This window comes from Thunnus albacares, chromosome 4 (assembly GCF_914725855.1).
Source record: "Thunnus albacares chromosome 4, fThuAlb1.1, whole genome shotgun sequence".
NCBI lineage: Eukaryota > Metazoa > Chordata > Actinopteri > Scombriformes > Scombridae > Thunnus > Thunnus albacares.
In genome coordinates, this window is record NC_058109.1 from 31,663,933 (window position 1) to 31,687,614 (window position 23,682).

At 38.5% G+C, this 23,682-nt stretch overlaps 3 protein-coding genes across 4 annotated transcripts; 2 read left to right on the plus strand and 1 right to left on the minus strand.

Moving 5' to 3' along the window:
• The first annotated feature begins 7,505 nt into the window (after positions 1 to 7,505).
• LOC122981087 (bactericidal permeability-increasing protein-like) lies at positions 7,506 to 15,205 on the plus strand. The gene is made up of 16 exons (XM_044349610.1): positions 7,506 to 8,020; positions 9,215 to 9,322; positions 9,411 to 9,525; positions 9,606 to 9,737; positions 9,820 to 9,975; positions 10,165 to 10,228; positions 11,437 to 11,497; positions 11,586 to 11,677; positions 11,798 to 11,974; positions 12,062 to 12,121; positions 12,212 to 12,379; positions 12,475 to 12,542; positions 12,644 to 12,686; positions 12,768 to 12,831; positions 14,100 to 14,176; positions 14,334 to 15,205. The coding sequence occupies exons 2-16, from the start codon at positions 9,220 to 9,222 to the stop codon at positions 14,373 to 14,375; spliced, it is 1,422 nt and encodes a 473-aa protein (XP_044205545.1). The 5' UTR covers positions 7,506 to 8,020; positions 9,215 to 9,219; the 3' UTR covers positions 14,376 to 15,205.
• Positions 14,990 to 19,114, minus strand: cdk5rap1 (CDK5 regulatory subunit associated protein 1). Its single transcript, XM_044349609.1, has 13 exons — positions 18,625 to 19,114; positions 18,435 to 18,538; positions 18,315 to 18,349; positions 18,081 to 18,181; positions 17,790 to 18,000; positions 17,547 to 17,667; positions 17,027 to 17,257; positions 16,773 to 16,870; positions 16,600 to 16,655; positions 16,380 to 16,510; positions 16,068 to 16,217; positions 15,659 to 15,799; positions 14,990 to 15,400 (listed from the first exon to the last, which is right to left on the minus strand). Exons 1-13 carry the CDS (start codon positions 18,908 to 18,910, stop codon positions 15,251 to 15,253), a joined length of 1,815 nt encoding a protein of 604 aa, XP_044205544.1. The 5' UTR covers positions 18,911 to 19,114; the 3' UTR covers positions 14,990 to 15,250.
• Positions 19,115 to 19,254: 140 nt separating this feature from the next.
• ghrh (growth hormone releasing hormone) lies at positions 19,255 to 23,330 on the plus strand. 2 transcript variants are annotated; one of them, XM_044349612.1, is made up of 6 exons: positions 19,255 to 20,789; positions 21,020 to 21,128; positions 21,785 to 21,889; positions 22,381 to 22,485; positions 22,617 to 22,742; positions 22,861 to 23,330. In XM_044349612.1, the coding sequence occupies exons 2-6, from the start codon at positions 21,049 to 21,051 to the stop codon at positions 22,871 to 22,873; spliced, it is 429 nt and encodes a 142-aa protein (XP_044205547.1). In that variant the 5' UTR covers positions 19,255 to 20,789; positions 21,020 to 21,048; the 3' UTR covers positions 22,874 to 23,330. The 2 variants fall into 2 exon arrangements, with proteins under 2 accessions (XP_044205547.1, XP_044205546.1); XM_044349611.1 differs by having other exon boundaries at positions 21,038 to 21,128.
• Positions 23,331 to 23,682: the final 352 nt, after the last annotated feature.

A 23,682-nucleotide genomic window follows, 5' to 3' on the forward strand; every position in this document is an offset into this window, starting at 1 on the left:
GTCATGAGTGATTTTCACCTCATGAACTTCAGACGTCCACACATTGAAGATATGCTGCACATCAGTGATGCATCCTACATATTGATTTTCCCTTTCAGAGTATGAAAAGAAAAATAGGATAGACTCAATGATGGCAGAGTATTATTAGTATCATCACTGACTTTTGCAGGTTGAACTTCTTCAGCAGCCGTAGGAAGTACATCCTCTGCTGAGCCTTCTTGGTGAGGCTGTTGATGTTCTGCCCCCACTTGAGGTCCTGGGTGATGATGGTGCCCAGGAAGCAGAAGGATTCCACAGTGTCGACTGGGGAGTCACATAGGGTGATGGGGGCCGGTGGGGCTGTGTTTTTTCTGAAGTGCACAACCATCTCCATTGTCTTTGGAGTGCTGAGTTCCAAGTTGGAGGTACAGCTGTTGGTATAAAGGGAGAAGAGAAGTAGAGAAAGGATGCAACCTTGAGGGGAGCCAGCGCCCTTCAACACCTCCCCACTCCACCCCCAGAAAAGAAAAATGGTTATCATTTAAAACAGATTCTAAACTACCAACTGACCAAACTACATCCACTGATGATGATGATTTAACATTTTTCTTTTTTCTTTTTTCTATGAGTTCTGTAAGTCTGTACACTTCCACACAGTCCTGAGAGGTCTAATCAGCAGACATAAGTGAAACCTGTGTGGGTTTACATCTTCATTCAAATTGTTTTAGTCAAAGAGCAGGTTTGAATATAACAGACATAGCAACAGTTGCCTGGCAATTAGCCAACATTCAGCTCGCCCCTTAAACTTGAATACAGTAATTAAGCTAATTAATTTCACAAAAACTAAAAAGAATGACTCACTTTGACAGAAACACTTTTTTTGCACAACAGAGCACGAAGCATGTGTGATTGCTTCTTCTGTGAATTCTGGAGCAAGACCTTGAAGCATCCCCCTGCTGGTTGTAAATTAGCCTACATTTGCCTCCCAGGTTAACACAGCATCATATCACACACAGTCCCCACAAAGAATTAACTTCCTCTTGTGAAACATGAAAACATCGTCATAGTGCACTGTTAGTTATTTGTTTGTATCTGGCTGCACATTGGACCTGCCAGCAGCTCTATGAGAAGCAATTAAATTAGTAGAAGTAGTAGTTAGTATAATATGTAAACACAAAAGCAATTAACAGTGGATGCTGTCAAAATAGTATCAAAATCCCAGTCAGAGTGCAGTAGATTTCTATATAGAGAAACTCAACCTTTTGTGTATTAATAGCATGTGACAGTGCAACTGATTATCAGGATGGTTTTTCTTACACCCTTAGGCAAGGCAATGCAGGTTTATTTGTTTAGCACTTTTCAACAACAAAGCATTCAAAGTGCTCTACATAAAACATAAAAGGCATCAAGACAGAATGTAAAAGCAACATAAAGCAATATAAAAAGACATTCAATACAATTAAAAAACGTTAAAGTGGAAATAAAAATAAGTTAAAATAGAGTAAGACAGATAAAACAGGAGAGTAAAAGTTACAGTGCAGTGTAAGATATTAATCAAAAGCCTCAAATTTGATTTAATAAAGGCAGCAGCAAACAGAAAAGTCTTTAGCCTTGATTTAAAAGAACTGAGAGTTGTAGCAGACCTGCAGTTTTCTGGGAGTTTTTTCCAGATATGTGGAGCATAAAAACTGAAAGCTGCCTCTCCATGTTTAGTAGTTAGTAGTTTTGACTCTGGAGACAGAAAGCAGACCTGTCTCAGACGACCTGAGAGGTCTGGATGGTTCATAACGTAGCAGAAATGTATTTTGGCCCTAAACCATTCAGTGCTTTATAAACTAACAGCAGTATTTTTAAATCAATTGTTTAACAGACAGGCAGCCAGTGTAAAGATCTGAGAACTGGAGTGATATGATCCACTTTCTTGGTCTTAGTGAGGACTCGAGCAGCAGGGTTCTTAATCAACTGCAGCTGTCTGATCGATTTTTTAGGGAGCCCTGTGAAGACAACATTACAGTAGTTGAGTCCACTGAAGATAAATGCTTGGACACGTTTTCCCAAAATCCTGCTGAGACATAAGTCCTTTAATCCTTGATATATTCTTCAGGTGATAGTAGGCTGACTTTGTAATTATCTTAATGTGGCTGTTGAAATTCAGGTCTGAGACCATGACTACACCAAGATTTCTGGCTTGGTTTTTATCGATTGACGCTGAGTGCTGACTTTTAATTGTTCTTCCTTGGCTCCAAAAATAATTACCTCAGTTTTATATTTGTTTTATTGAAGAAAATTCTGGCACATCCATATCATTGATTTGTTCAATGCACTTACTCAGCACTTGTATGGGATTATAGTCCCTTGGTGATATAGTTAAATAAAATACATTTTTAAATTTGTGTGTTATCTGCATAATTATACATAATTTGTTGTTTTCCATAATCTGTGCCAGTGGAAGCATGTAGATGTTGAACAGAAGAGGCCCCAGAATGGAGCCTTGGGGAATGCCACACCATTTTTGTCACTCAGACCTATAGACACAAAGTAATCCCTGTCCTTTAAGTGGGATTCAGTTGAGTTTAGTACTGTGCCAGAAAGTCCCACCCAGTTTTCCAGTTGGTCTAATAATATGTTGAATGCAGCTCTGAGATCCAATAATAATAAGACTGAAATTCTGCCGCTGACTGTGTTTAAATGGATGATGACCCTTAGACTCCCCGGTACCCTGGACCTTACTTTAAGAACCACTATTGACAAATTATGAAAACCAATGTTCTCTCAGGTCATTAGAAGTTGTGGATAAAATGTTTTGTGTACTTAAGGCCACTAGATGTCACTAGATTTCATTAAGTCTTGGTAACAGCTACATCAAACTGTCTTTTAAGCCCCCTCACATCTCTTTTAAAACTTTCTCTTTAATGCTTTTCCATTGCCGTCACACAAAATGTGTTCATGATGACCTGATCACACTCACATGCATTCTCCAGTACAGCCACAGTCTGACCTGCTGAGTGGCTTTACTTGAGCAGTTGGGGGTTAGGGGCCTTGTTCTAGGGTACCTCAGTGGTGGTAATGAGGAAGTAGCAAGCACCGTTCTTTCACTTCCCCCCACTCAGATTTAGCCTGCCGGTCCAGGTATTCAACCAGCAACTTTCAGTCACAAGCCTGTTTTTCAATTTAGTGACTCCTCACAGAAAAAAATGGAATTTGAATTGAACTTGAATTGCAAGATGCCAAAATGAAATCAAATACTTATGACTCTAAAAGGTCATAAAACACATATTTCATTGCATTTCTCACAATGAAAGTCATGGGAAAATAGTAAGTCAGTGGATGTAACTTTTTAATATAATTCCATTTTAGACAGAATAAGTTCATAGGAGCATAATTTGTAGTATGAGTTGAAAGACTATCATGTGAACTCTAATGATATTCTATGTAGTATGGATGTCTCTAGCTTATACCCCAGTATACCTCCCAAAGATGGTTCAGAAACTTTGAGCTAAGTTTTGATTAAAGAAACTGAATAGCATCCCCCTACTAAGTTTTTGTTATCTTTAAGCAGGGAAGTATTGACAATTATTTGAAGTATACTATCTCCAACATCAGGGCTCAGCTATGGGCTAACTGGTGCCTTTGAATTATTATTTGTGGGGAAATGTTAGTTAAATTTTATTTACAATCGCAGGTTTAAAAGTTATTGGAGGTGTATAGATGATGTATTTTTTTATCTGGAGCAGTAATGCTAAAGATTTAAAATAATTCTATGCTTTCATAAATTCAAGAGAGGAATCCATCAAATTCATATTGTGTTGTAATCTGGACATATTTCTTTTTTGGATGTTTTTGGTGTAAAAAGTGGGAGCCTCTTTACATACTGAAGGATATAAAAAGGAAACTGATTACAATTTAGCAGTTATCATTCACCTGCATTAAAAAGAAGTCTACTGTATAATCAGTTACTGAGGATTAAACACATTTGTAATTCTGATGATTCTTTTGAGTCACATGTTAAAGATCTTTGTGATAGTTTTAAAGTGAGGGGATATGGAGATGCATTATTAACCAAGCCAAATTCAGCAATCTGATCTACTCAAACCTAGTTCTAGAGATACCTCCCTTCATGGTCTTGCATTGGTATCTACCTATAGTCAGTTAAACAAGCAATGAGTAAATATTGGCACATATTGGAAAGTGACCCAAATTGCAAGTACATTTCAAACTCCACCTAGATATTTTTGTAACAACTTACGGGATCTCCTGGTGAAGTCAGATTTGCCTAAGAGGCCCACTCACAATTATATACACTGTTATTCTATGATTAAAGGTAATCAATTCACCCATCTGAAGTCTGGTGTTGACATCAAGGTTAGGGGCAGAATCATATGTAACACTAAATATGTGGTTTACCTGTTAAAATGTCCATGTAATTTATATTATGTTGGAAAAACAAAAGGCGAGTTAAAAACCAAGAACTGTGAACATAATTGCTCCATTCGTAATCATGATGATAAATCATTAATCATTAATAGCCATAACCATAATTTGAGTGAACTACATTACATGGGCATTAAGACAGTGAATATGGCACGGGGAGGTGGTAACAGGGAAAGAATCCATCTTCAGAGGGAGGCGTGTTGGATACACGCCCTTGGTATCCTCATTCCCAATTGGTTGAATGAGGAGATTTAATTTGCTTGTTTTTTATGAATTGAACACAATTTGTGTTATCTTTTGTTTTGTTTTGTTTATATTTTTTATAAATAGTTTTGTGTTTAAGTGACCTACATCATGTGATTGTGGCTCCCCCTGCTGGGATAGACCTGTTGTGCCAGTTGTGGACATCTATTACCTCACCTGTGTCTGTTGATTGTGAAATTGCAGGAAGGGTGTCTTGCCTGAAACGTCTGTTTGGCAATTAAAAAGTCAGTTTTAACTACTTTAAGGATCCAGCACCCATGTTTCATGATATTATTGTGAGCTGAGTGTGATATATCTTATTTATTTGTTTTTATCTTTTTTATAAAAGAATATGGCAAATGATGAAAATTATCCTGAAAATGAATATGTTCTTATTTTAGTATTTTGAATTTTCAGTATTTTGAATTTGTTCCTCTCAATTATGGTTGACAGATAACTTCTAACATTTCCAAACGGGCCTGAGGATGCAGACACAATTTACATTAGTACTTTTTTATTTTGTGATTGGTACTTGATTAGAACATTCACTGAATGAAAAATTGTACAATGACATCACTCAGTCTCACTGCTTTGAAGCCATACAGGAGTCAGCTAGTAGCTGTAAACTACAACTACAATCTTTCTGTAAACTTCCTTCTGAAAGTTGAAGTGGTGTTGACTGAGCAGCAAAAATGAAAACTGCAAAGACAGCAAATGGTTTTATGGTTTCCCATAAAAAGTTGGTTCACTTGAATGAAAACAAAAAGGGTTATAGTATAAACTAAATAGTCTAACAGGATTATACTATCAACAAACATTTATAATCCTCCTTGCCCAAATCCAGCTCAGAGGTCATATATAATATCAGGCAGTCTTTCCATCCATAGACAGTCAGTCATTTCAGTTAGACTGTATCTCTGTAAAAGTCCGAGTCAGGGCCAATCTGTTGTATTTTGACCCTGAGCTACAAGTTTAAAGATGAAAATCAATAAATCTAGTCTGTGGGTCAACATGTCAGCTATTTACTCATTTATAGCTCTGACAATAAAACATTCCGATAATGCTCTATGAATGACAGAGTACACCATTTTTTACGACGAGTTACACGCCTGGACCAAACTGTGATGACATTTACATTTGCTTTCACACAAAAAGCATTCAATGACTACATCCTTCAAATTCCATGAGTACTTTGCTCACTCCAACACAAACAACCAACAAAACTCTGTGGATCTGAAACCCATTTTACAACATACTCACTTCAAAACACTTCAGTTTATGTTCAGAAACTAACACATGGACAGCAATCTGTCAAATCATAACCACACTGAAAAACATCTATATTCAACCAAAAACAAGACAAGCTGTCAGAAATAAAGCCTTTCCTGCTGCATTTCTATAACTCGTTCCTGTAGATACACTGTAGTATGTTCTATAGAGAGCTACTAATTTGACTGTATTTTGTAATGAAACAACATGTACACAATAAAAACTAGAGATCACAAAGTGATTTACTACTTCAAAGGCAGAAAAAGATCATTTCATCATTTTTTGCCTGTTGTTAGTGTTTTTATCTCAGTATGTTCTGATTGAACATGAGTTGTTGTGTTAGTGTCTGCTGGAAGGATTTGCTTTTGTGTGTAAAATGAACTGCTGTGCCCAGCAGTGTTTTTTTGGAAAAGTTGACTGTGTGAAGAGTTTTGAAGATGTGGACTCAGTATTGAAGTATGCATGTAACCAATTGTAAAAAAAAAAACAAAAAACACAGTAATATCCATGCTGTTTTTTATGTTTAATTTACAAAACAGAAGATCATTTACTGCACTACATGTAGCACATTCAAATCAAAATCAACTGATGGAAAAAAATATAAATATAATAATGACAACAAATGTACCCAAGAATCACTATGACATGAGTACACTCTGTTCTGTCCCTGTTGAGAGGAGGAGGGAGAGTGTAATCTTATTTTCCGTTACCACTTTTCTTTGTGTGTTGTAATGGCAAACACTGAAAGACAAAAATAATAAAGCTATAAAACACTGCATGGGCTCATTTTATTCTGCTACACAGTTAAATAGAAGTGGAATAGTCTGATAAACACACAAACCAATAGAATTACTCTTCAAGAAAGCTATGAAAGTTTTTGATTAAAAAAAATAAACTCATTCCATCATTATAACATTCTGGAAAAATATAATTTATTGAGCTTAGAGAACTTTTAAAAAATTAAATATACTTGTATTATGTATAAGGCTTTGCATGGGCTTGCCAAACCTCCTTTAAATGAATTCATTAAACAGAGGGCAGACAGCGGCAATAGCACCAGGGGCATGTGGACACACCACATTTGTACCGACGGTGCTGTCAGTAAAGGGAAGTAAATACTGGAATGGCCCACCACTTGCAATACGGGAGTGCCCCACATATCCCAAACTCATCTTAGACAATGGCTCAAGGCAAACCACAACTGTGTTCACCTTTAACCGGACAAGGTGTGCAATTTTATTTTGTCCTTTCTTACTTCTGTATTTATATATTTGAATATTTGTATTTGCATATTGTTATTTTTACTCTTTCTGTTTTTGTTACCTGCCTAGGGACTACAGATATAAATTAGCATTTTTGCTTTACATCCTGTATTTTATACTGATGTTCATTAATGTGCTCTGCCCCGATCAGACAAACAAACAAATAAATAAATAAATAATTTACTGCTTCTAGTTCCTCTCACATAATCATGTCTAATATCTAGCAGGGATGGTGTGTCCATATTGGACAAAAATATTTGTACATTTGTGGCTACAAACTGCACATTATTCCACTTTAATATAAGGAGAAGACGTCATCCGATTGCTGTTTTCTAATACCACAAAGTGAATTATAGCAGTACTGATACAAACATATCATTTAAAAGTTGGCATAGGGAATGAACTTTCATGCTTTCCTTAGTGCTAATCTTTTGAAACTGATCCAAGGAAGTAAAGACTTACTGGCACTACCACATACCACAGCACAGGACAAATATGCAAAGGCACGACCTTGTTCAAAACCATGTCATGCTTTTAAAACTTAAAGTCTCTTTTTCATGCAAACACTCAGATATGTAAGCCATTTTCTCCAACCCTGTTGGTCTTTTGTGATTTTGGAGGGACTATAGGAGAGCAGGCCAGCAAGGCATTAAGCAAATATGTATAAGAACATGTTTCTTCATTGTTGCTTTATCAGGGATAGTCCCCGTCACCATGTTCAGTTTCCTGATTGAGTAAGTGAATTATATACCATGTGCCTCCCTTCCTCTTGTACTCAGTCAGACTGACAGACACATCAGGAGAAACCATCTGACACTCACAAGCTTCTGCTTCAGGTAAGAGTAAGTTCTCAAAGTTCTATAATGATGCTCAAACATAAACCTCAAAATATGTATTGAATTGTAATATTTGAAAATGTTCTTTGCAAAAGGTGGACTGCAGGGATAAACTGTAACATGTCCCATTGACTCTGGTTAGTCTGGTGAGGAGGACTGTGCTTCTGTGTATGCAAGAGCTGACCTCAATAAAGCAGATATTTGTACAATGAAAGTGCAAAATATTTGATACATTTAGTCTTTTCATGAAGTGCTTTTACAGGGTTGATCCATGTGCAGGATATACCGGATTGTTGTTGAGAAGCCATTTAGATGTTCAAAATAGTGTTAAGAAAGATGTTACTAGTAAGTGTTTTGGAATTTGTATTTGGTGGTTGGTTTTACAGTGGTGAATTATGGGGTCTCTGTGGTAAGCAGCTCCTTTACGCTGTTTTACACCTAGAATTTGGATGTGAAAATAACACGCTTCTCCGCTCTACTGCACTTCTGCTCCTCATCAAAACATCCTTAAGAGTTTGCACGGTTAGTCACATGTCTCAGATTATGTCAGTTCAGTCTGTGTCCTATTTAGTCTGTTCTTAGATTCTTTCAGAGGTCACATCCAAAAAAAGCACAAGATAGAATTAGTTGGAACGACTGATGGAGCTCCTGATTGGCAGTGATAGTGAAATATTGCAACTGTGTCTTCAAATGCAATGTCTTGACATTGCATTTGAAGGAACAACGCAGTAAAGCATTTTCCATCTTTACTACATGAATTCAAATATCCATATTCAAATGGACAAAAACTGGGTGGACTGGGCCTTTAATCCCTGCCTAATTAAATAAAACTCTGGCTTGCCTGCTGACTTATCAGTGGTCATGTGATTTTATCTACAACACTGACAGTCAGCTCTTTCACAAGTCTGAACTGAAGCAGGAATCCCAAACTCAAGGACTTCACTGTGGCCCTTAAGGTGATCTTCAGTATTTCAAAACGGATTGATTAATTGGAACTGTTGACATTAATTACACAATTCAGACAACGGTTTGAGAGCAATCAACTGACAATAGAGGAAGCTTTTATTTATTGCCGTTTGTTCCTTGCACAACAGCAAACATGTCAAAAAAGCAGAAGATTTGCCTGATTCATGGTGTCACATTCATGAAAGAGAACAAACTGATGATGATCTTGTCCTTTTTATCTCCCAAAAGCCAAGATGTTGCTGTGCTATTGGCTGGCTCTGGTGGCTTTCATCCCTGCGACTTTAAGCGTCAATCCTGGAGTAAAGGTCAAACTCACAAAAAAAGGCCTTGAATATGGTAAGCTTTGCAGCAAATGTTTCCTCTTCCAGTTGAAAACACTGATCTCCCCAGAATTTCTTCATCAAACTTTCTTGCCTTTTGCTAGGGAGACAACTGGGGATGGTTTCCATCCAGCAGAAACTCAAAAGCATCAAAGTCCCAGATGTTTCAGGCAAAAAGAGAGTGTCTCCCATTGGCAAAGTCCGGTACAGCTTGTCAAAGTAAGGCACCCGTTTATTCACCTCTCTTGTAAAAAGTGTTTTTTTAGCAAATGCCTTTACAAGAATGTTGTTTCTTCCAGTATGCGCATAGTGAATGTGGGATTACCAAAGTCTTCAGTGGATCTAGTGCCAGGGACTGGTGTCAGACTGTCTATTGGTAACGCCTTCATCAGTCTGCATGGAAACTGGAGGGTCAAATACCTCAGAATAATGTGAGTGAGAAAAGATATTTCCCTTATACTTTCTTTTTTAAATATATTCTCTGCTGCAGCAGTGACTCCTCTCTCTTAACAGAAAGGACAGAGGCTCTTTTGATTTGAACGTGAATGGAGTCACTATCACCACAACTATTGCCATCAAGAGTGACGAGACGGGCCGACCTGCGGTCAGTAGTGTCAACTGCGCAGCTACTGTCGGCAGTGCAAGCGTCAAATTCCGCGGTGGAGCCAGGTGAAATAAACCCTGCTGTGCACTGCACTCATATATACTCATATGAGAAAATGGATTTAGGCAATATTGAATGTGACTTACCAGTTTTACTTGTCATGCTAGACATCCTGCATACAGTAAGAGAAAGTGTGTCCAAACTTTTGACTGGTACTGTACTTCCCTAATTCTTACGGTTACTGTTTGTTTCAGCTGGCTGTACAATCTCTTCAAAAGATTCGTTGACAAGGCGTTACGCAGTGCGATGCAAAAACAGGTGAGAGCCAGTTTTTGATGATCATATTCACACACTCTTATTTTCCTACATTTTAACCTAAATGGCTCTAAGACTGCTCACATGGTTTCAAATGAATAACTGTTTGAGGCGCAAAGAGGTAAAATTCTGAAATACTTCACAAAAAAGCAAAGATCAGAGAAAATGTGAAAAATTAATCCAGATTTGTGTATCGGAGCTTTGTTTTTTTTTTTCATTCCTGTCCCATTAATCATCTCAGGACCCCTCCGATTTATCTGATGAGCCTTTGGAGGGACCTGACCCCTAGGTTGGGAACCACTAGACTAAACTAGCTAACTGAGTACATGTAGTTGATGATACTTCTGTACTTTAACTTAAGTAGGATTTTAAATACAGGACTTTAACTTGTAATAGAGTTACTTTTACTTAAGTTAAGGAAGAAAGGAAGGCATCAAACACCATCTGCATGTTTATACCTTGATATATTTTCCAATTGACCACATGAAGCGCTAATTCTACATACAGTGTTAAACTGGCTCATCCAGTAGTGGCAATGAAATCAGCTTTATTTACGTATTTATTGCAGTTGGTCATTAATGAACCTTCAAACTACCTGGGTTCTGAAGAGTTCATTTTTGGTATAATGCATACTTCTGACAGACAGCTGCGATATTCCACATTAATCAGCGCTGCAAACTGCATTTTTCCAGTTTTTTCCCCACTGTGCAGAGTAACTGTTATCTCTAGTGTTATTGGATTGTTTCGATTGGTTGGTGAGCTGACTGGATCCTTATCAACTCGCCCACCATCTAAATATGCTTTTAGAAGTTCATTATCATTGTGCTTCTTTAAAATGCAGACACATGAGCCTAATTACCTGCAGCAGCTGAGGAAGTCCAGAAGAAGCCTCTGGACTTCCTCTTACATCTCTCAGACTTAGGAGCTACTTATAGCAGTAAAAAACTCAGAGTCAGTCAGTGTCTTTATTTACTCTTTGGTTGAAATAACATTAAATAAAGTCAGACATCATGGACAAAAAATAGTGGTAGCTGTGGACTTATTACTTTTAGGAAGTCGTTCCCCTGCCATTGGTTCACTGATAACAATTTGATTCTGAAATGTTTTACCCATTTGGACAGTTTGTTTTTGTCCTACTCAGTGATCATTGTCTAACACAGAGTTTCTTTTGCAGTATGGAAATTGAGTCTCTCTGTTGTTTATTGTTGCAGATGTGCCCTCTGGTGGCTTCTGCAGTGTCCGATTTGAACCCTCAATTGAAAACTCTCAATGGTAAAACACTGTGCTTGTGTAAAACATTTGGAGGTTTCATGAATGTTGAATATTGAATATTTATGAGTTACTTTCTATCTGACTACAGTTCTAGCCAAGGTGGACAAGCATGCAGAGATTGAATATTCCATGGTGTCATCGCCCACTCTTTCAAAATCTTCTATTGACTTGAGCTTGAAGGTAAAGAATTTGACTTTTATACATTTATAATATACAACATTTTAGGATCTGAAGGCTTCTTGTGATTATAAAGAAACAGATTGTCATAGTTTTTCTGTCTCTTCTTCTTCTTACCTTTAGGGTGAATTTTACAACATCGGGAAGCATCAGGAGCCTCCGTTCTCCCCTGCAGCCTTTTCCCTGCCGCCCCAGATCGACAACATGTTGTACATCGGCATGTCTGCCTTCACCACCAACTCTGCAGCCTTCGTCTACAACAGAGCTGGAGTCCTCAGTCTGTTCGTTACTGATGACATGGTGGGCGTTCATCCTCCTGACTCTTAATGTGTCTACTTTTACGATTTTGCGCTGATCCACAACCTTTCTCACCTTCTCTCACAACAGATCCCGCAAAGCTCTCCCATCCGACTCAATACCAGAACGTTCGGAGCCCTCATCCCACAGGTGACGGGACTACACACGTCGCACTAATTTTTATTACAAAACATACACCTCCAAGGCCATTTGTCAGCTGATATCTTGGTGCATTTTCAGATCGCCAAACGTTTCCCAGGTCTGATGATGAAGCTGCTGGTGAAGACGGTGAAAAGTCCCACCGTCACTTTTGAACCCAACAACATGACTGTTCAAGCCACTGGCACCGTGACGGCCTACGCTATCCAACGCAACACCACACTTTCCCCTCTCTTTGTCCTGAACTTGGTATGTTGGCATGGTTTTCAGAACAATGAAAATGCCTTTGAGTGGTTTAGAAAAACATTAAGAGGAAACTTTCTGATCATATTGTCTTTCTGCAGGAGACTAGTGTCAGCACCCGAGTGTTTGTCAGTGGAATGAGGGTGGCTGGAGCTGTTTCCCTCAACAAGTGAGTCACTAAAAAACATGGGAACAAAGAAAGAAAGAAAATGGGGACAAAAGGTCCTGTGAGGATGGTCATCACAGTCTAATTTTGCCTTATTTGTACAGGATGTCTCTGACCCTGGGGAAAAGTTATGTGGGAGACTTTCAGGTGAGAGCTGCACTCTAACACCAGTCACAGTATGTACCATCAGTAGCAAGTTAACAAACTAACCCTAACCCTAACCTACAGGTCAGATCCCTGGACAGCATCCTGCAATTGGTCCTGAAAGTGGTAGTGATACCCAGACTGAATGGTGAGTTCTCAAGGAAGTTTTTGTTAGCGGGCTGCTGCTTTCTCATCCTTTCTTATCCTTCAACAATGCAGTAACTAAGACAAGATGGAAAATGTTGTGGTTTGGCTCCAACACCAAACGTGATGAGTTCTCCCTTAAGTTAGGCAATCTAGCTGCACAGATCAAATCCCAAGTAAAGAATTTTGGCATCATTTTTAGACTGACTGAAGTTTCAAACCAAACATCAGCAGCATTACAAAACCATATTTTCCCTTTTAGGACACACTGACAAAATTAAACCCTTCCTGGTCTGTAATTATGCGGAAAAGCTCATTCATGTCATTTCAAGCAGAACAGACCAGTGGTTCACAACCTTTTTTGTCTCATGTACCACCACAGACCTACTGCACTATCAATTATAGAAAAAAATAGACATTGTTATAATATCTTTGTCCTACAAGACACAGTGATGCTGCAGTTGGTCAAGTTTGCATTCATACTGCTACCACTTGGAGTAGCAGAGTCTGGACGTTTAAACCACTTGTCCGTTACTTTTAGCAATTTCAGCTTCTCAGCTTGGTTTCTAACTAGTTTTCACTCATCTTCAATCACAACACATGCTGTTAGGATGTTAACATGGACTCAGATTGGTGGGAGGCAGGTCCTGCGCAATCAGCCATTGTAATTGAACTAGACTACTGTAATGCATTAACAGGCCTTCCTCAACACTCCGATGGACTTCAGTTTTTATGCAAAGCTTCCTTACTGTTTTATGTCACATCACTCTATAATAAAACTCTGCTAGTTTATTAGATGTTCTTACTCCCCAGTCAGAGGAGATTGGGAATGTGACTTTCTTTAAACACACCTCTGTGGATGTTTAATGTGTAAATATGGAACATCTTAACCTCGCACATTACAAAGACAAACTCAGAAGTTCTTTTTAAACAACTTTGTTTTATCAAAGTCATATTTATTTAACCTCCTTGCATATTGCTGAGTGTCTCTGTATGTTTCTATGCCTCCATAATTCTATTTTATTTTAGGTTTTCATTTTCATTGTAATAAAAAAAAGATTGCACAGTTTTTAAATTGACTGATCATCCTGTCAAGGTTTATTTTAATATTGTGTTATATTTACTATGTTATGATTAATCTTTTTTATGTATTGAATGAATTGTTATATAATTAAAATGTATTATAAAACCCCTGCTAATAATATCACTATAACGTTTGCCATGTTGATTTTCGTAACTAGATGATCTAAATTTATGAATTTTACTTCATAGTTCAACTTGCAAAGGGATACCCTCTTCCCGCAATTGGAAAGATGAAGCTTGTGAACACTAAGCTTCAGATCCTGAAGGTCAGAAACATTATATTTTCTACAGAACTGCATGTTTTTGAGCAAGCTGAATGTTTATACCTTGTGCTTGTTACAAACACAGTTGATATCTAATTGATCAACAGAACTCATCATCTCAAACCTGTTATTAAATGCTGCTGTTGTGTTTTATTTTTAGGACTACATGCTGATTGGGACAGATGTGCAGTTTTCAGGTTGAACAGCTTTTTTTGGGAACTCCATGGAGTCATTTCCGCACTGGGGCATGCAGCTATGGAGGCACAACCACAGCAAGAGCGCAACTACCTGCCACATTTCAAAAAGGAATTCAATGATGTACAAATATTAACTTCTCCTACAAGCTTGAGAAACGCAGTCCTCCAGTTTGCATTTGTGCTTTTTTATAGCTTTTTTTTTATATTGTTTCTCTTTTGTTAAATCAGTAAAATATGAATTCAGGTCATGTTATTTTCTCCATCTAAAATGTAGATGAGGGCAGTGAACTTTTCCAACAGGGTTACAGAAGTCCTGTCATAACAGGAGACGGTCTGCGGGACGGGACTTTGCTGTTGTCACCATAATCATCTTTTTCGAAATAACATGCTCCTTCCAAAGCAGATCACAGCACTTTCTGCTGCTGACTTGAGGCAAATTCTTTCTTAAAGTTTTCTGACTTTGTAGCTCGCAGAGTGATTCTAAAAATGTGCTGATCCACGACATTTTTACTGCAGTTTGGGCAATCCAATAAAAAATGCAATGACATCAATAAAGTATCACTGCTAACACCAAAATAAAACAGTTGTAGCATGTATGAAACGAACGGTATGGTTTAAATATGTTTCAGTATCTTAAGCAGTTTAATATGTACATACACATTACACATAGTGAGTACTGACTATATTAATAACACAATGCAGTTTTCATAGCTCATCTATCATCAGATATGAACTTGAGTCCAATGTGACTGTGTCTGAGATGCAAGAATCCCCGTATAAACAGTCTCCACATGTCTTCAAAGTCAGATGAGAAGAAGAGGTGTGCCAGATTTTTTTTTTAAAAATAAGAGTTTATTTCTTGTGGTGTCACCTGTGTCAATCAAGGGCATGTCTTCATCATGGTTGTGTCTGAGGCCACGTGTTCATCAAGTTGGTGGCTAGGTAGAGTCTCATAGTGCATCATGGTGCCTCTCAGGGAGCTGTGACTAAGGGCTTCACCTCTCAGGCTCTGGGAGTTAGCTGACAATATCTACACGAAAGACCAAGAAAACAGACATAATTTATAGAAGTAATTAATACCAGATATCAGATAATGCTTTCACACTCTTGACCGTGTTTAAAACAGAGCAGCCTTTGATCAAAACACAAAAAAACAAATAGAAAAGCCACTTTGAAATATCTTACTCAAAATGATATAGAGTGTAAGTATATTGTATGTAACCAATATCTGTGTTGTAAAATGTGTTGACTGTTTATAGCTGCGCTATCTGTATGAACCAAACCCCACCTTCACCAGCACATAGCCTCCAGCGCTGATGGGTGCAGTGTTAGACTCTGCAGGCTGAACAGCAACATCCTGTTTGGGGAAAATCACTTTCATGTTGCCATCAGTTCTACCACACAGGTCCTTGGCAGATCTTTTACTTTCCTGTGTGAAAATGGAAACCAGAAATGAACAGTTGTGCCTGGTACAGTAACCTGGTACAAAAGGTTCAGATGAAAAAGATCCAACACTGATTTAGGGGAAAATAACAAACTAGTGTTATGTCCTCTGCTCCTGTTTAGGGTGATAAAGTGAGGTATAATATCCATTTATCCATTTTCTAAACTACTTATCCCATGAAAAGTGACAGCAGGATGTTAACAATCCCGAATGTTGAACCCTGTGTGCTATGCATCATGCATGCAGTACTTACTCCCTCCACCAGGACAAGCTGTGTGCTGCCGATGAGAGCAGCGTTGACCCTGGCAGCTTCCTCTCTGAACACACTGATACACTCCTGCAGCCTCCGCTGCTTCACCTCTGCCGGCACGTCATCCTGTAGCCGATGGAAGGCTTGGGTTTTCTGAGCAGGACAACCAGATAAAAGCAGATGAAACAAAATTGTAAAACTAGATCACTTCTGGAAAAAACACTTTGGAAAATAACAGTATAGATTTAATTCTAAAATCTTGATAAGAGAGTATTTCTGTGGTGTAACACACATTAAAATTCCACAAGGACTCACCTTTCTCATACTGTAGGCGAAAAGGAATCCCACATTGTAGCCCACTTCCCTGATCAGAGACAGAGTCTGCTGGTGGTCTTCATCTGTCTCACCACAGAAGCCTGAGATGAAGTCACTGCTGAGACTCACCTCTGACACACAGACAGACACATCATTCCTGGTTAACACAGACCACACTACTTGAGTTTGGGGATAATTGTGGCAGTATTTAGATCCCTACCTGGGATAATTCTCTTAACGTTCTGCACAAGATCAAGGTAGGCCTCTCTTGTGTAGCTGTAAATCGTAAATGAAAATACACTTATTGAACACCAATTGACATTTTAAGAAACTGTTGCAAATAATCACAAACTGAATCACTTGACAGTTTAGAGAAGTCTTGTGGTTTCTTACCCACGGCGCATGGCTTCTAGGACCTGACTGCTACCACTCTGGGCTGGAAGGTGGACCTGCTTACAAATGTTCCCTCGCTCCGCAATTAGATGCAAAACCTGCAGATACAGATACACAAAAAGAGGCACTGCTTTGTTGTAAAATCACACTTGATAATTTTTTTGCAATATGTAATCAAACATCTATATTTGAGTAGGTGTATTCAGAAGCCATGTCCATAACCTGCCGTGTAAGAGTTAACGTGAATCATGTACCTCATCAGGAAAATCTTTGGGATGTGGGGAAGTGAATCTAATCCTCATATCAGGATCGATTTGTGACACTCTGTCCAGCAGGTCAGAGAAGCGCAGACCTCCCCGTTTGGTTCGGTAAACTGTCTTAAAGCCGCGGCTCAGCTTGGTCAGGTCAGCGCTGCAGAACTGTTCTTGTGACGTGTCTCTGTAGCTGTTCACGTTCTGACCCAGCAGTGTCACCTCCTTCACGCCCTGACAAGACACACACAACACACACACATTTGTCAAGGAGTCCGCACACTACTTACTTACTGATATAAATGTTCATTTTCAGTGAACTTAAACTAGCGATTAACCTCACTTTATTTTTGAGGGCAGAATCATCTAAGATTTCTGATATAGCCTTATGAATTTCAAGTAGCAGTTGTGTGTTCCCTAATTAGATAAATATTATTGTGTAATAGCCCTTTATAATAAAACCCTTCAGCTACAACAATGACCTAGCCTGCCTTCCACCTCAAGTATTACTACCATAACTTGCCTGGTCAGAGAGCATACGAACTTCCTCAAGAATGGAGCTGACAGGTCGACTCCTCTCTCTCCCTCGGGTGAAGGGAACAATGCAGTAACTGCACATGTTGTCACAGCCTCGCATGATGGACCTACCAGGGCGAAGGATGCAGAAAATGTGAAGAAAGTGCTGTAGAAAATGAGACTAACAGGAGGTGGTGTGGGGGGCAAATAACTCCTCCAAAAACCATAGTTGCTCAGTAAAACAACTTACACAAAAGCACTGTGTCCCTGAGGAGCATGGTGCACAGGCATGATGTCAGCGTAGGTCTCCTCTAGTGACAGCAGTACATTGCTTGCCTGTTGGCCTCCGTCAGCTACAGTCAAGAGGCGTGGAAGGTCACGGTAGGCGTCAGGACCGGCAAGAACATCTACAAGTTTCTCCCGCTCCAAAAGCTCCGTCTTCAGCCTCTCTGCCATACAACCTGGACAAACACAACCATTCATACATCTTTGTAGCGTCTGTAAGACAGTCCTGTGTGTGTGCAGTAGTGAACTTACTTACCTAAAATCCCAATTTTCATCGGTGTGTGGGTCTTTAAGCGCTTCTTCTTCATGGCTGTCAGTTGTTGTAATCTATTCCAAATAGTTTGTTCAGCTTTTTCTCTGTTAACAGAAGAGTTTATGTGTCTTTGTTAGTTCATTAGTGAGATGTGTTGTACAATAATACAAATGCAACTAAAAAAACAGAGAATGATATTTTGAGGACAATTCTTTGGAGTCTGCAATATTATTTTACCTTATGGAGCATGTTACCAGAAGGACAACATCCGCCTGCATTAATAAAGACATTTTAAGTTAACTGTGTTGACAGATGTGATATTTAAATGGTAAAATATAAATAAGAGCTCAGCTGTACCTCATTTAAGTGGACTGTGCGATGATATCCCTTCCTCTGAAGAATGGACCAGGCTATCTCTGTGTCGTTTACATTCATCTGACATCCATAGGTTTCAAAATACACTGGACCAAGACAAAACACCAGTTTAACTTTTATCCCAAACTATCCAAATTAACTTTGCTGATGGATTTCAGCCATGCAGACTAACCTTTCCTTGAATTCCCCATCTCCAAGTCCTCAGACAGATAACCGTGTTTGTCAGAGTATTCTCCGTCTGCAACATAAGTCTGCTTAACTGAAATTCCTTTGACGAAATCCTGAAAACTTGGACCAGAGGATATCTGAGTCTTGAATTTATCTAGCGTTGCCCTCTTCTCTCCTGAAGTTACACCAGTTTTTGCTAATTTACAGCAATATCTGGGCTGTAAACACCTGACAGGTATCAAGTGTTGGGGAGCAGAAAACAGAGGTTTTAAACTCCTGAGGTGGTCCATGTTTGGTTAGCTAGCTGCACTCATGTCAAGAGCAAACACTTGATAACTGTCGGATTTAGCGCTTATTAACCTCAGCAGCAATACACTGTGGTTAGCTGCTGCTAGCACTCTCTAGCTACCGTGTTGTTTGCTTTTCTTGCTGATTAAATTACTGTTTGAATGCTACTGTAACTACTCCGGGTAGCTTGTTGGTTAAATGTCATTCAAGCACTCATGTCATGTGCCCAAGATGTCTGAATGTCAAGAGGACAATCCTCTCTTTCCAAAGTTACGTCATAAAAACCCGGAATAAAAAAGACTTAACTGTCAAAAACTACAAAGTTGGTAGGTAATAATAAATAGTAATAGTAATGGCGTTGATTTCGGCTTCGATAGAAAGAAAAGGAGCTCTGTAGGAGATAATATAGCAGATAATTCAGCTATCATGAATATTCGTGCTTGACGTCAAACCCAGTTCAACTGCACGTGCATAAAACAAAAGAAAAAAACAACTTTTTTTCTTTTAATATTTTTGAGAAATATCTTTGCTAAATTTACTGAGACATTAAACAAACATTGTATGGTTAAGTTCTGATGGCCATGTCAGAAAAAAAGTTCAGTACGCAAGGACGGAAGTACTCGACAGAGAATCCTCTTGCTTCTCGACTGTCCGTTAGTCAAAAAAGCCCCCCAGTACGTCCAACTTTACGGTCCGTCTATTAAAAAAAAAAATTTCGACTTGAAACATGTGAATACATCTCATCCAGCCCTGAAGACTAACACTTACCGGTTAGAGATACAGATAACGCTTAGTTTTCTTGTTATGGTATAAACGGTGGGATTGGGTGCAACCATAAAATAAAAAATGGTTTAATTTCAGTAACTTCACCTCATAGAGGTTATCACAGTGACAGAACATTAGGCTAACGTCTGTTTTATCCTGAATGCTATTAACCACATTTATGGCACTGAGTGCATGTAGGGTGAACACAACATAACGCCCCCAAACAATGCAGTCTGTAGCCTGCTGCAATAATTAACTGCTAATGAAACATTGTTCATGTTTGTTAAGAATTTGTCAGAGAGTTGTGTATATTCAACTGTATTCTAATTTTTCAAGCCATAGTTTGTAGTCTCATTTCACCCAATGGACAATATCAGACATATATAAATATAATGCTTAATAATATTAGTTTGCGTTTGTTTTTCCTTTTTTCATTCCGTTGAGCACAATCTTGAATGTTGAAATGAGAGTCTAGTATGTCCTTGCATCCCATTTTTGGAAGAATTTGCATAATGGATGTATAAACAGGGTATGGTAATGCCTCTCATTATTTTTTATCTCCACATATATAATATTTTTTTCTGATTTATTTGCAACAAATTGCTTTTCCCCCATTATAATATACTATGTAGCATTGTGCAAATATTGTCTTTTTTTTCTTATATTCTGAATTTTGTGGCTGAGGATCCCCTCGAAAATGAGATGGTGCATCTCAAGGGGTCCATTCTCTAATTAAATTTTGAAATAAATATTGTAAACCTTGTACAACATACTGTACTCATACAGGTACTTTTTATAATGCCAATAGACCAAACCTGGAATTTAAATGTAAATATAAGGAAAAGAGAGAGGGAGACAAAAAGAGAGAGAGCATGCAGAGAGCTCATCTTAAGGAGAGAGAGAGAGAAAGAGAGAGAGAGAGTGATCATGTGTGAGGTGGGAGTGACTGGGAGCTACAGGTTGAGTATAAACTGACCATGGATACAGGGATAACAAACAGTAGTGTTCCAGCGCTGCGTCTGTCCAGTCTTCCCTGACAGTGAGAGATGATGAGAGTGAAAGGCACCGAATAAAGAGGAACTGCAGGGACGCTCAGAGTTCACACACAATATCTAGGTAACTCTGACAACACCGTGTACATGTATTGTGTATATGTGTCTACATTTAACACCTGTGCTTTGATCATTTGGAACATGTTCAGTGAAGTTTGGATATTTTCCATCGCCAGATACATCTCTGTCTGCTGCAACTTCAGACGCTTCTGCAGAGTGATGAGACTGGTTGGAGGGAAACTGTGGTTTCAGCATTTTTTTTAATGTAATTTCTACTCCTGTCATTTATTCTAGCTGTCCATTCTTCTCCAGGACTAGCTGTGATGATGGAGAAAGCTGCACTGCTGCTGTTTTGTTGCCTGGTCATGTCTTTATCAGGCTCCCCGCTATACCCATCCATTAGGTAAGTCCGGACAGATTTACTAAAAATGTTCATGTCTTGTTCATTTCCATTACTGATTTTCAGGAGTGTTAGTGAAGTTATTTAAATGGTTTATGATGGGTTCATTCAGCTGTTCAGATTTGTAGACACTCAGAATACTGAACAAAGTGATTTTTTCCATAGAGAACAGCTGAAATGGTTAGAGAGCCTTATCGGGTGAAATAGAATACATAAAGTTACAACATGTGTAACAAGATACAGAACGTAACACTTACCTGACAGACAATGATTTGCTCTGTCAGGGCTAAAAAAAAAACAGTCACATCCATGTTCGTAGCGTATGATGTTCCAAACCTTTCACTGCTTACTTTGCATGTCATAGCTGTGCCCTCTGCACTTGTTATGCTAAAAAGGGTCACAGTGTCTGGATTAGTCACCGTGTTATATTCATACAGCACCTTAATCACAGTGTCCAGCGCCAGTCATTTCACAAAGACTAGAGCATTTTGCAGTTAGATTGAGGATATTTACTTAATCTTAATCATTAAAACTCTGTGTTACAATGAAATCAGTTTCTGCTCCGGGTGAAAAATGGAATACATTTACATATTGGTATGGTTAAGTGTGCGGAGGTATTTGAATACAAAGTTTATTTAGTTTATTGGGATATTTCTCAGGTTTGGCCAGAGGGACACATCCATCCTGATGACATCTTCTCTAAAGAATCCAGCAGAGCAGCTGGAGGAAGACACGGGTCCTCATAGGGAGCGAGCAGAGTTACGGTCAGCATGTTACTATGCACTAAGTGACTGATGCTTAAAGGGTCACTTCACTCAAATTACACAAAAGACACATCTCATTTACGTCTAGTGGCACAGTATCTACTAATGCAGAGAGTTCTGGTTTTTGAGATTTTTGCCTCCAACCCAGAATCATGGAGGTGAGTGGAGTTTCATTTGTGGTGCTCACAGCTTTGAAAATATATATTTAAAAGTCCTTTCAGAAACATTTCTTTGATAGAAAATCAAAAAGCAAATAAAACTGAAACTGCAGGGTACTGCAAGAGGTAAGTGAGAAATCTTAATTTGGGTGAACTGACCCTTTAATCTGGACAATTGTGAATGGATTGAAGTGGAATGTGCACAAAAAGATAAATATCATATATGCATTTTTTTTTATCTCATTGAGCTGCTGTCCCTTCATCTGTTCAAGAATACTGTTGTATAATAACTAAACTGATATCAATTTGGTTTTGTCCACCGTCCAACTTTAGCTCAGCGCGCCACGCTGATGCCATCTTCACAAACAGTTACAGGAAAGTCCTGGGCCAAATCTCTGCCAGGAAGTTCCTCCAGACAATCATGGGCAAACGTCTTGGGTAGGTAGCACAGGAGGAATGATGTCACTCCAATTGTGTGTAAATCCAGCAGGGGCAACACTGAATGCTCTTAGTGTGCCCAGTGTAACACAATGAATCCTGAATGGCTGGTGTGTGTTTTTTCCCCACAGTGATGAAAGTGAGAGTTACATGAAGCGTCAGTCAGATATCTATGAAGGGACGTATAAAGAAGATGTGACATCCATCCAGAGCAATCAGAGATACAGAGGAGTGCACGGGAATGTCATGAGACCCAGGTAAATAAATACCTTAAAATCCAATGCAGCCTCAGAAAATCAGAGCTCCAATAAAAACATTCCTGAATCCTAATCTGACTTGTAGTATTTCACTAACCTGAGTCTTTATTCTTTACAGACTGCTGAGTTGAGAAGACAAACTGAAGGCAGCCAGTACTCCTCACCACTGCACTTTTCAAAACCATCACTGCTTGTTTTCTTATACCTCCTCCAACCTGTTCTTTACAGATGCAAATGATATTGTCATTTTTTAAAAATTCCCATTAAAGCTGTGAAGAAACCCAACAACCCAGTTCATGACTGTGGAAAAAAATGGTACTGAGGAACTTAAGGATGTGCAGTCTTTTGTTCACAGAAACACTATGTAACTTTTGTTTAAGTAGCCACTGAAATAGCAACATGGAATAATGGTATTAATGAAATCTTGATAAAAATATGAAATATCATTTTTTAAGAGTGGAGACTCAGGCTGGTCTATGCAGTGGTGGAAAGTAACAAAGTACAATGTATGAAAGATTGAAAATTCTGAGGTCATAGTATTTCCATCTTATTCTACTTTATACTTTTCCACATTCTAGAGGAAAATATTGAATTTTTCACCATTATATAGTTACTGTTTATTGGCAGATTAAGATTTTATATACAGAATTTACAGGGCCAGATGAAATTGATTAAATGAGCTGTGGATCCCCGATTCAGTTGCCTAAATACTGATCCAGCCTTGAAAACATATGGTCTTCTCATAAAACATGATGTATTGATATAGATTAAACTACAGCCAATAGTATGTAAAATATTTAAATTTTGCTCCAGATTAACTGCACATAATTTGGCAACAACATAAATAATGGCTGCATTCCATTTAGATTGTTGCACCAGCTGGCTCACTGACCTGGTTTAATGGGATGTTTACATGGACAGAAAGCATAATTAGTTTTAT